Consider the following 13,010-nt stretch of genomic DNA (forward strand, 5'->3'; position numbering starts at 1 on the left):
CATGGGCTTCATTTGTTTCTCTGCAGCAGGCTCCGCCCTAAGAGAACAAGGAGGTGGGACACTGAATTTAGGGCATCCTGATCCTCCTTGGACTGCATGCAGAGAACGATCTGAATTAAAATCAGAGGAAGGGAAACCTTTGCCTCTAACACATCATCTGGCTGTGGGTTTACAGCCTTGTGAACTGCTTTTGTAAGGAAACAGGAAACAACACTGTTGGCTGTGGCATCCTAATTAAAATATAGAACTTAAAGTAGGGAAGTTCAGCATTTGCTTCATCTCAGGACGTTACCTATGTGCAATTTAACAATACTGTTTCTTTAGAATTTGTCAGAGCACTGGAGACATTAAAAAAACTATTGCAAATGACTGGGCTTTGAGCCTGAAAATGCCACATAAAACCCACCATGAATTTCTGTCTGCTTCAGGAATATTAACTAAGGTCATCTCTCAGTAGCAAGTCTGGATTTTTGCCCTCTCTCGGTTTTAAATGCAACTAATTAGCAAAAAAAGTAATATATTAAGTAGCTTGAATTAGATTTAATGTGATGTTTCACGCTCCAGGGCTGAGGGCATTAGAATACGGAATCTTTCTATTTCAAGTTGTATATAGAACATTAAAGCCTCCTTTTCCAGCGAAATCATCATCATGTATCTCAGGAACTGATGTCTGATCTATACAAGAAGTCGTTTATAGAAATCTCTGCCTATCAAGGCTATTGTCTGCTCTTAAATCCATCCTTCGGCCTCTCACAGAATACCACAACGGAGACTCACCAAGTTTCAGGGTTTGATTTTCACGCTTCACCCACTGTTCCATTACAAGCAAAATCTACCTGATCATTTATGTCTCACCTGTGGAATTGGCCCTGTCTGAATGGGACATGGATGTGCCCATCGGCCACGGGCTGACCTGGTGATGGAGATAGCTGCGAGTTGGAGAAGCGAGGCTGCCGGAGTGGAAATGATGGTGAGGGTTATCGAGTGAATGGATGGGATGAGCACTAATCACAGCTGTGAATGAACACAAGACAGAAAAACGCTTAACATACGGACAAGCATGCACGTGTACTGAAAGGCACCACATCCCTCCCTTCACCCCCAGAGCCTCTGAACGAGGAGCCGGCAGCTCCGCAGATTCACAGGGTCACCAAGACGGCAAGTTTAACAGCAATTTCCCAGCGCTGCTCCAGCACTTCAGCTCCCTCCGTGCCAAGACAAACCCCCCAGAAGAGGCAGAGCTCCTCGTTTCCCATGCACACACCTCTCTCGGCTCTCCACCAAGCGCCTTCTGTTACACTGGAGAAAAACAAAGTTCAGCTCCCTTTAGAACTCCCACGTGTTTCACGCTACGCTATAAATGTCAGAGCTAAGACGGGAGACGCGAGTACAAATTCCAAAATAATTTCTGGCTGTCATTGAACTTCTGAACACTGTAACCAAACGTGGCATCTTCTGTTAATTAAACAATGCAAGACAAATGATACGGGTAGAGCAAGACACCAACTGCTCCATTCATCCCCTCTGTGCTGACTTAGTAAAGCTCTGCTCCAGTACAAAAAAACCCCTCATTTTTCTTTTTTGCCCTCTTTTTTCATCTTGCTGTTTTCTTTTTCCTGTTTGAGGCATGTGAATTTTATCGTGTAAATCCTCCTTTGCTCTCCACATTTTGTGGGTCCAGCAAAACAAACTCTCACAGCTCCCCAGCTGGGAGGAAAAGCATGAACAGAACTTGGTTCTTATGACAGACTAAAATACCGATTCGCTTAAAATCCTCCAAAAGAAGGAGTCTCAACACAAAAACTAGGAGGGAAATGCTGCCACTAACACACAAAAGAAAAAAATAGTTGATGGCTGGTTATTTTCTTTTGACCCTTTTCTGGAAACTCCAGAGTAATGAAAAATGACCTGTAACGCAATTCTCCTGCAATGAAAAATAACCACACTCTAAAGCTGGGTAATCAGCAGGTTCTAGATTTCAGTTCTTTGAGGAAATTGTCACAGGGATATGAAAAGGCAAATATTTTCACTAAGAGCTTCAAGCAAGATTAAAACACCCCTTTGTTTTGTAGGGAACTGGAGTGATAACCCACAAAAGCCTGGCAACCAGAAATCTGGGCTGAAGCAACAGCCAGACACCAGGAGTTCCCTTACACGTCAGCAAGGTAAGAGGCACAAAGATTTTAAGGCGTAAGATTTTACAAGCGTAAACATTTTAATTACTTCTATATGCAGAAACTACTGGTCTATAGCTGTGCTTCCCCTGCCACCGAGCTGTCCAGACACAACTGCTGGACACTTGGCTAATAATTTGCTGGGTCATCAGCCCTACAGCACGTACAGCTTTACAGCTCACAAATCAGGCACTGAACCACCAACTCTTAACGGGGATCATGATGCACTGTTTAATATCAAGAAAGACAAAAATTCAGATGAAGAGCTGGATAAAGAGAAATGTGGTCTCTTAGCCATCTGCTTCCAAAATATCATTCCAGAATTCCGGTTTTCCAGTTACCAAAGAAAGAACTGATTAGGCATACAACATTGCTGTTGCATTGCTGTACGTCACAGTAAAGTTGAACCTACTGAATTGGGACAATTTGCTATTTAAAAGGTAAGTAAGTTGATCTGAATGCCACAGGAAAAGCACAATAGGAGGGTGTCTGCAGGGACAGACGTAGACACGCTAATGGTCCTGCCTTCTGTGTGGCTTGCCGAGACAGGGCCTCGTGTCCCAGTGTCAGTTTTCTGAGCAGTTTCTGCAGAAAGGCATCTAAAGACATTACATTAATGTTTCCGCTTACTATAAACCAGAAGTGAACAGTTGGAAGCCCTCAGAACTTTTGCAAACAGGATAAAAAGTCAAACAAAGTCACAAACCCGATTTCAAGCCCTAAGGCACCAAAAGACCTTACGTATTCTTCCTGACATTTAGTGCATCAGGCTAACCTGTCACACTGAGCCAGCTGTGTCTGTCTGGTTCGTTCTTTCTGGGCAAGACAATATCTAATAAAGAGGAGGAAAACAGACAGGTTTTTCAAGCAAACACAGCGGGACTGGTATCAAAAAGGGATGTGAGAGCTGGGCTTAGTGCTGCAAGGGAAAAATCATATCCACAGCTGTATCTGCCAGCATAATCACATCAGCTGGAATACCACCAAGAGGCAGAATATTCCTTCCATAAAATACGCCCCAGCACTGCTGTCTGGCAATGCTGTCAGCAGGAAAGCTTCTCCCCCTATCTGGGGCTGATCACAGAAGTTCAAAAATCATTCCACAGAACGCAAGGGCTTGTAGCAGCCACTACCTGGCTACAGGATTTAACGTGAACACAGTGCTCAGACCAAGTAAGCACTCTATAATTTTGCCTTATGGTTCTGGCACTGCATGTCAACTTTTAAACTTCTTACTTGTGGCCTCAAGTTAGGGTTTTAGTCAGTTGTTCTGAGGTTTAGCCAGTCCCTTTCCATCTCAGCACTGTCACTGGAAAACTGGATATATTGTTTCATTCTTAAAATACTTCACAATAATAATTAAAATATATTTCTACTGCCTCAACAAAATTCCAGTTCAGCACTTTCGCTCAAATCATCACTGATAGGGAAATATCCAGCCACTCTCCTCATTGAAAAGTCTGCTCAGCGTCCATCAGTGGTCTATGTTCTAATAAAACAGTAAACCAGACATATTGCAGGCTTTTGTCTTTCCCCAAGATGCAGTGTGCTCTTTTGGAGCCATGTCTTGTGCTCCAGAGCTTAGAGGACCAGCTCACCAGAGGGGACGTCCTGCACTGAAACGCAGGGTGATCTATTGCTCCAGCTCTCCAATTCTCTCCCACTGGATGAGCAGCTGAATTGCTTCTGAAGCTGCTCCTGAGCTACTACTGCATTTTAGCATAAATCCATACTGATTTTGGTTTGCAGTAGAGGGCAGACTGTAGCCTACAGCTAGTGGAGAATCACTTCACAAGTAGCTGTCCCTGCAGTGGGGACACCAGTTATGTTTCGTGTTTTGGTATAAGAGCAAGATCACTGCAGGTAAGGGTAAATGTTGTCACTTAGCAAAGCGGAAGCCTGACTCCCGTGAAAGTAAATCCTGCTTTCCTGCTTCTCTAACCTCGGAGTTTCAAAACAGAGCCAGTAGATATGTCACTAAAGGGAATCTGTGAATATAATACAGCTAAATTTTTGAAAAGGCTCCACTCCGAAGTTAAAATACCAAGCTGCTGTTGGAGGGACTGAAAACTGGTTACAGCTGGGAAGGGCTTGATACTCAATTTTCAAGACAGAGGAGATTCAGCAGGAGATTCCCCCAGGTATCAGTGCTAGGAATGGCTTTAATCAATTATCTTTCCCAGTGACCCAGACATGGAAGCAATCAGAGAAACCTTCAGGTTTGTCAGTAATTCTAAAGTCTTTGGGGTAGTTGAATGCTATTTTGATGGCAAGAAACTCCAGAAGGACCTCGTAAAACTGAGTGAGTGGGCAAAAAGATGGCAGGCAGCCATGGAGGGAAGCCCAATCCAACCAGCACTTACACGCTGCGGCGCTCAGGGCTGGCACTTACAACCCAGCAAAGTGGTTCTGGGGATCCGGCTGGCAACCTCTGGCATCACCACTGCAAAGAGCCAGCAGAACGCAGTTCTTCATTCAGCAAGGAAGGCATTGAGACCAAGGCAGTTCCAAGACCTCGGTGGTACTGCCTGCAGCTCTGGCCTCTCTGCATCTCACGAAGCAGGTACTAGAGTTAGAGAAGGTCCTGGGAACGGCTACTGAAGTGATAAAGGGGGTGGAGGATCTGCCTCATGGCCGAGGGTTAAAAAGGCGATTACTGTTTGGTCTGGGGAGGAGGAAACTAACAGTGGGCAATACTACAGAGATCTACCAGCCCTCCTCAGTTCCTCTGTAACAGTGGGATGTTGGCAGACTACAAAGGGAATGGACTGTAAAAAGTAGCCCGGCTCCTACGCTGGCCCTAAACAGCACCTGCAGTTGCCACAGCTGGAAAGTGGGACAGACAGACTGTTGGACACACTGCTAACTCCTCTCCACTTCCACAGCACGTCTCCTGCTCGCTCAAAACCAGCTAATTGGTTTTGCCTTTTAACTTCTCTAACTGCCATCGTGCTAAGGGATTCAGGATGCCTTCTCCTGAGTTGTTTCACCGCAGATATGAGAGAACCGCTTAGAGAGGGCAGCGTGTGCGTGCGCCTGCGCACACGGCATCAACGCCGCTTGTCTGGGTGCGCCCGGTTTCAGGCCAGCTGGTCAGCGGGCTGGTGACTTACGTTGGGGTGGTTGAGAATCAAAAGGCATCATCATCTTGGGCCTCATCCCCCTTCTTCCTGCCAGCGTGGACATGCTGTCCTCCGACTCATGCCCTGAGGGAAAAATACTGAAGGTTATTTACCACTGCAGCAGGCCTTCTGTCATACCATACCAGATGATTTCAATCCTCCTCTCTATTTCTGGGCTCTCCTCTTAGTAAGCAGTTCTGTGACTCATAATTGATAAAATCAGCTCTTTCATCCATCACTGGAAGGTGGAAAAGAGGACAGTTAGAGTAAAGATTATATTGGGCACTGGAGGAACTCTCCAGGCCATAAAGCAAATGGAAACCTCTGGCAGTGCAGCTCTGGGCAACGTGTGGCAGCACAAGGAGTCACCCACAGGGGTGAGACGCTGCATGAACAAGTTAACCACTCACCAAGGGAAAACTCACCCACACTTCGAGTTGAGCAGTAGCTGGTTAAAGCACTAAAACCTGTTTGACCACTGAAAAAATGTCACACACATCTCACAGCAGTTTAATATGAAACTTGTTAAGATGATCTTCTGATTACTTATCGGTATTTACCAAGAGTAATCCATCATTTAACTCCTGGGCACTCATTTTTCTCACTAAAACATGGGATCTGTTCTTTTCAGAGTCTTACAAACTAGGCACAAACCCAATTCACTACTTGGACAATAAAACCAAAAAAAGATAAGGGTAACTGAATAGTACATCAATGAAGTGGTTTCACCAGATACAGTAAAACGTATGTAATCTTAAACATCACGGCCAGAGTTCTCCTTGATAGCCCACCTCTGTAGGAATTCCGCCTTTGATGGATGTTGCTGTCCATGGAATTATCAACGGGGGTGATGTCTTGGGAGTTGCGAGGGATTGGGGTATCTGTCATGATTGGATTGGGATCTGGAGATTTATCAATAGGTTTTAGCTCCAGCCTTTCATGATGGATCCAGAGGTCCGGAGGCTTGACATCTTTGGAGTTGCCTTTGTACTTATGGGACCCATTCACTGATTTGCAGGCAGCTCGTTTCCTTGGGAAGGAAAACAAATGAATTGTTCTTAGGTGTAGGCTCCCTTTCACTTGTTGAAAAAGGCAAATTTTCACTAGATTCTCTTCAGCACTTGTACCCAGCTGAGCCAGAGCCACCCACTGGACAGGACATTTTGAATTTTACATATAAGCACATCTCAAAGCCTACTCTGCAACTCTGATGCCATGAAATTTGTCTTGAATCCACCACATGCTGCAGAACCGTGCTCTACAGCCCAAGCTTCCACTAACAGAAGCGAAGTTTCCAGAACTGATGATTATTAAGAGAATATTCTAAACATGAAAGCTGTGTATGTCAGGCTGTGCCCAACTCCACTGCTGACAACCAACCTCAAACAGTAGCTGTAGGAGTAGTGTGGAAATCGCCAGATAGCCCTGTAGGACATTTAACTCCAATGCCAAGAACGTTCCCAGTCCCACTCCTTGGGTCAGGGACACCTAACCGGGGTGCTGGTTAGTCACATGTACAGCTTGTAAACCTACTCCCCACAGTGAAGTGCCTGCTAAGAACAGAAGCGAGAACCTGGCTGAGGCGTTGTGCTATTGAAGCCCTAAACAGATGTATTGGCTCCAGTTTGGAAGCAGTACTGTAAACAATAATTTCTCCTCAGAGAGGAGTGCAGGTACACATGAAAGCATTGCCCAGATCGCCTCTAAGCCCTTGAGGGTTTGTAAACTCCAAAACACTGATTAGGAAAAACAGATCGTCATCACACATGTGATAACTTGGTTGGAAAAGACCTTAGAGATTGAATCCAACCATACTGATGCATGTTATTTTCTAAACACAGGAATTCTAACCTCATGACTGATCTGTTGTCAGAATTTCTACAGCCCATAAGACTCGAATGTAATAAACTCAAAAGCATCCTAAAGACAAGATTAAATTATAGAATTGAGAGAGAAATGTCGGACAGGGTGAAGTGCCACTTGTACGCCTTACTTTTTTTGGTGAGAAGTCGTACGGCGAGTGCAGAAGACAGCGACTATCACCACTATCACTATGGTGATCACTCCAACGGAGACGATGATTACGAGGAGCATGTTGCTGTCCAAGGGAGAAGTAGGGCTTCCATGGGGACTGTTACTGCCTGAAAGAGGTTGAGTCAGAAGAAAGGGGTTGTTTATATCGAGTTTACTTGGAAAAGATCCTTGTCAAAAGCACGGAGTGCCCATCAGAGACCACGAGAATCAAAGCATCAGAGCGAGAAAGCTGGTTTGTCTTGCGAGGGAAGCGATGCTTACTTCTTTTGACATTTGTCGCTGTGTTTCTGTACAACTGTTAAATCTATAAGGTGCTTTAGAGACCTTTTCAACTAACAGCGTATGAAAATCTCTGCTCACCTACTCAAATAGTCATTATAAAAAATTCAATCATTTGGAGTCTAAGGAGAGTTAACCCAGGACCTTGCTGAAATTCCAGCGCTACAGGCATCCCCCAGGACCCGATCACCTGAACCGCTATCAGTATTCTACAGCGGTCACTTTCCTCTGCACAAAACCCCATTTTATGTAGCACTAATGAGTGTTACCTTAGGGCAAGGCTTCTGCAATGCACAGTACTAATAAGGAGAAGGAGTTAAGATTATTTTTTTCTTCCCTAGTATGTTCTTACTGAATTAATTTTACACTCATGCACTACAGCAGCCATTTAAAACTAAACTGGGAACAAGTTCTGCTTATCAAGACCAAAATGTAAATGCATGCAATGATATTTTTCCCATGTACCCCGCACAGCAGGCGAGAACGCTATGGCAGAAGTATGATACAATCCCTTGAGTGGGAACAACTATCACCATAAAGAGAAAAAGTTACTGGAACAGACGTCCTCGGGGCTGTAAACAGCGCACTGTTTTCAGTGGGATACAGCAGCCCTCGGCGAGACACTGAAAAACACTGCAATTAAACTGAAAAGCTCTGGAACGACACTTACCACCAAGCGGTGGTTTGTAATCTGGTCCTATGTCCACCGGGCGGCTGCCTTTCCCTGCAGATCCTGAAGCTGAAAAGGGCACATTGTGGGAATTTTATATACAGATACATACAGACACGTACACATAAACACACCCTTTAGCACTTCTAAGGTAGCTCGTTCAGAACTTCTCTGAGCCGCTGCAAGCGTTTTGTCTCCTTTTCTCTCCCCTACAACGTGATCTGGCTTTGAACACCTGTGTTTTCCAAGAAGGGAACCACTTCTTCCAAAGAGCTATTTAATAATTAGTTTCCTGTGTTACTCTTCTCCTAAGTGAGCTTAGGAACCTCCACTAGTATTCATTTCTAAAAATAACAAGAATTATTTGCAGTAACACGCTGGTATATATTGAGGCAAAAGGCTTTGCCACACTTTACATGCAGACAGTTAATCATCTTGAAACAGTAATTAGAGCTTTCTTTTCCTAATAGTTCCAGTAAGGGTGGGAGACTGGAAATAGTGGAGGATAAAAAGCACAGTATATGTGAATTCCCTGCCTATCCACAAAACCCTGCTTTCAACTTCTCCCCGTTCTTTTCTCTTCTGTTCCACCTTTGCCACGAGTGACAATGAAGCATCACAAACCCAAGTTCTTTCTTTTCAAAACATTATACGTAGAGGATGAGAACAAAGTTAACACACCTGTACAACGGTGGTTACAAACTGAGGGAAACAACAGAGCCCTGCGAGAACCCCAGCGGCTGCTGTGGGCTCTGAGGAGCCAAATGCATCAGCGGAAACCCGCTCCTCTTCTTCCCTACTTCCCTGTGCATAACTCGGGTCTCACCTACATCATCTCCTGCCTCAGCCAGACACATGAAGTCCCAAGTTCCCCTCTAAGGTTAAGACCTCTCCCAAAGTAGCCGAATGCTTCCCACAGATAAAGAGAACACAACCCCCTGGTTCATTCATTCTGTGCTTGCATAAGAATGCACTAATGCAAAGTTACCATGGACGATAAAAATACTGTAGTAGGGGAAATACACAGTGAGAGGCAAAGAACAACATTCCTCCTCTTAAAGGAATCCATAATGCTTTGCATCTTTTTACACCGATAGGCACAGAAAGCCAAACCCACAAAAAAGGTGGCACATTCAGTCGCTTCATAATAAGAAGGACTTTGTCAGTTAAAAATGCACTCTACTCAGGAAGTAATAAGAGTTAAAGATGTAAAGAAAATGGAAACGCTGAACCTAAAGTCAAAGCCTCTAAATTAGTCACTATGAAATAAGGACGACTGGTAAAACCAGGAAAATGTACCAGCAAGAGCACTGATCCAGCCCTGGGGAGGATAAGACGGAATGTTGTACAAGTCACGTGGAGTCTGAAATAACGGAAAAGGCACAGTGCACCGGCCAGCCTAAAGAGGACACTGCGCTCCAGGGAAACGTGTTCTCTTTCAAGTCCTGGGCTAATAATTTTGGCGCAGCAATGAAATATTTTAAGCAGTTTGTATTTAATACATTTACATCTGTATGCCTTGCATTGAACAGACTGAACAAACCCCTCTGAATTCTCTGGCTGAAGATCTGCTGGACCAGAGAAGCTGCGGGAGAAAGGGCAATACAAATAACTGGTGATATTTAGAAGGACAGATAGGCACCCTAAGCATTGTCAGCACGCCAGCTGGAGCCTTAACACATGCAAGATCAGGGAAAAGGTGACTGACAGGACACGCTGGCGTACTTTATGCCCATCCTTGTGGGTTTTTGAACACAGGTATTTTCAAACAAACTAAATGTCAGGCTAAAAATGTGGCTGGTAGGAGTCACTATGCAGACGTACTGTATTTAGACTCCCATAAAACATTTTACTGAGTACTGTACAATACTTTGTTAAAAACAGCATAATAAAAAAAGCAACGTGGCACATATTAACAAGATTAATTACTAATTAACTGATAAGAATAAGAATTATAATTGCAGAAACATTATTCACAAACAATATTTCTAATGAGTTCTGCAAAGACTGATGTTTGGCCAGGGGGAAATTCAATATCCTTAATAACACCATGAAAGAAAATCAAAGTAACTCTTGCTGAAGTTAACAGGTGACATAAAATAACAGAGTAGCTCACGAGATCCACAATCACCTGCACAGCCTGAAGGGACCATGCGGTCCAGGCGGGTGTAACGCACTGAGCCAGCGCGGTTCATCGTGGGGTCTGCACCCCTAACAACGTGCATCGCACCCAGCCAGCTGCAGCTTTTATTTAACCCTCTCTAAGCGTGTGCGTGCATGGGACAAAGCGTATCCATCGCAGGGAGATGATAAAAATGTCAGAAGGCAGCAGTATGGAGAAAGCAATATTGTGGCAAGCAGTCTTATTTCCAAAGGAACGACTACCTGTGCGTAAGCCTCGCAGAGCGCGGCACTCAGGGATGCCCAACAGGGCCCGCGCACTTCCAAAAACGCAAAGGTAACTACGAGATAAAGTCCAGTTTTCAAAAACCAACGAAATTCAAGTACCTAATCGAGAAACTTCTCAGTATCTAATTCCTGAAACCAGGGAGCAACAGGTTAGCCTTTAGATTTAGGGCAGCACCTCTCTTACATAGCACAACCTGAGAGATGACTGGCTCTTCTCCGCAGTGTGTAAGGGCGTAAGGACTGCGACCCTCTGCCCCTCGCAGCAGCGTCTGCTGGAGCATAAGCCTTGCTTCCACAGGGCACGCTCTGCACAAGCATGTGCACGTGCTGCATCCTCTGTATGGACATCAGCCTTTTTCCCAGGATCTTACAAAGCTTGTTGTTGGAGGCTTTCTATTTCCTTCCATATTCAGGAACAGCACAAGAGAACATTTACTTGAAACTGGTTTTTGGCTGGGTTATTTTGCTGTCCACCTCCATGTTACCCATTAGGGACCTGCAGCCAGACAACCCACTGTAACTCACTGGCACTTGAGGACGGTCCCCAGGACCAGCCCAACCCTGGCAGCCTGACAGCACCAGCCCCACCTTCTCCTAACGCAAGCTCCATGCTGGGTACGTAAGAACAACAGAGAGGGCTTCATACACATGAACAACGTTAAAGTAGGGCAGAGGAAGAAAAGAGAGAACCACGGAGGCCAGGGAGTCAATCCCAGTGAAGTTTTGTTCCTTCCCAGTCTCGGATAACCTGCCCACTCTTTCCTGAAAGACACAATTCTGCAACGCGGTGGTACCGTCACAGTGCTTTTCTGCTCTTCAGTTCGTCTTCCCCTTCTCAACATTTAACCTACTGCCATGATTCATAATCTCCCGAGTGTTCTAACAGGAATTCTGAATCAAAATTCCTGGCTATTATGTAGGGGTTTATCATTAGTATATTACATAATTTGATAAACAATAATCAAATCTGTTATTATAGGATGATAACGATGGATGAGAAGCTTTAGTTATCTGCCGAAATGAGGTTAGAACAGGGCAGAACAGGACACAGTAACTTTGACATGAAACCTTTTAATCCTCCTCTATTCCCCGCTCTGCAGCCGAGCGCTAAGGGCACAGTGAGCTGCTTCCCCACGGACTGGCCGGACTCTCAGCCACCAGCTCCGTTACGCGAGGCTAGGCAGGAGTTTCCCCCATAACTGCCTCATATCAGCATTATTTGGTACAAAGAAAGAGAAAGTATATTTAATAAATTACTTCTAAGGAACAAGTTGAAAAGCAAGTAAAAACCCCCAGCTCATCCTCAGCCCCTTTAGGACCTATTTAATTGTATGTCTAAGCTGCTTGCCAATGTCCTTTTAAACTCATCCCTTTAGACTAATTTTTCTCCTTTTTATTTGGCTTGTATGTTATTCGGAAGAAAGCAAAAACAGCCCTGGGACATCCACCTTATAATTCAATATAGTAAACTCAAAGCTATCATTTTTCAAGCTAGCATTTTAAAACCTTAAAGCTTTTAGTGTCTAATGCTGTGCTTTTCAGGAGAGCCTGGAGTCGAAATGAGCTGACAAGCAGAATCTCTCCTGCAGAAAAGCTTTCTAGAGCAGGCATACTTCCCCTTATTATGGAAATAATTATAGATGTACAGCTTACAAACCAGCACTTGAGCTAATTAGATAACTCTTCCACCTCTGTGTACTGAGATCTTGCATCACCGGTCAGAGGCTGGCCTGAGCATCGCTTACTCCAAATTCAGTTTGACAGCGTGATTCAGCTCTGGCATGACCTTCGTGTCCCTCTGCGACATCTGACTAGAGATCCCTTCTTATCCCTAATGCCCAAACCACAAACAGCACTTCCAGTTCTCCCACTATTACAAGCACAACAGGAACGTGTTTGTTTACAGTTAGAGCAGCAGATACGCGTTTCGTTTAGGAAATGCAACAGCACATGGACAGGAAAATCAAAACGTGTGATCGATGGAATACAAGAGAAAGCGTGGCTGCTCATTTACCTTGATCATTAGGCATTTTATCTGAGGATTCAGCTAGCAGGACAAGCACAGGGGAGGAAAAAAAAAGAAAGGTCACAAGCTTGAAGGAGTGAGCAACAGAATTTAACGTTTCACACAGCATAAGCAGACCAGCCAGAGCTCTTGTGTCTAACCACCGGTACTCACGGAAACAGTACTGTTAAAGATCTACCTTAACTTTTTATTTTTCCCCTCCCCTCAGGTACTTTTTCCAAGCTATCAAGCATTCATGCTACTTCACCAGTCACCCAGCAGTCCTTGATTGAAGAGCCTGTTGTGTCAGACAAGTT

At 44.6% G+C, this 13,010-nt stretch overlaps 1 protein-coding gene across 10 annotated transcripts in view; it reads right to left on the minus strand.

Moving 5' to 3' along the window:
- The window catches only part of NEO1 (neogenin 1), a 176,452-nt gene that overhangs the window by 4,682 nt on the left and 158,760 nt on the right, over positions 1-13,010 (minus strand). For 6 of the 10 annotated variants that reach the window (XM_069866746.1, XM_069866752.1, XM_069866749.1 and 3 more), the window contains exons 21-26: positions 12,703-12,735; positions 8,280-8,348; positions 7,290-7,437; positions 6,088-6,326; positions 5,288-5,380; positions 856-1,014 (exon numbers count right to left, since the gene is read on the minus strand). In XM_069866746.1, the coding sequence (XP_069722847.1) occupies positions 856-1,014; positions 5,288-5,380; positions 6,088-6,326; positions 7,290-7,437; positions 8,280-8,348; positions 12,703-12,735 (741 nt within the window). The remainder of the gene's footprint in view (positions 1-855; positions 1,015-5,287; positions 5,381-6,087; positions 6,327-7,289; positions 7,438-8,279; positions 8,349-12,702; positions 12,736-13,010) is intronic. The other 4 variants (XM_069866751.1, XM_069866747.1, XM_069866755.1 and 1 more) reach the window with 2 other exon arrangements.

The sequence above is a fragment of the Phaenicophaeus curvirostris genome, chromosome 12 (assembly GCF_032191515.1).
Source record: "Phaenicophaeus curvirostris isolate KB17595 chromosome 12, BPBGC_Pcur_1.0, whole genome shotgun sequence".
Taxonomy (NCBI): Eukaryota; Metazoa; Chordata; class Aves; order Cuculiformes; family Cuculidae; genus Phaenicophaeus; species Phaenicophaeus curvirostris.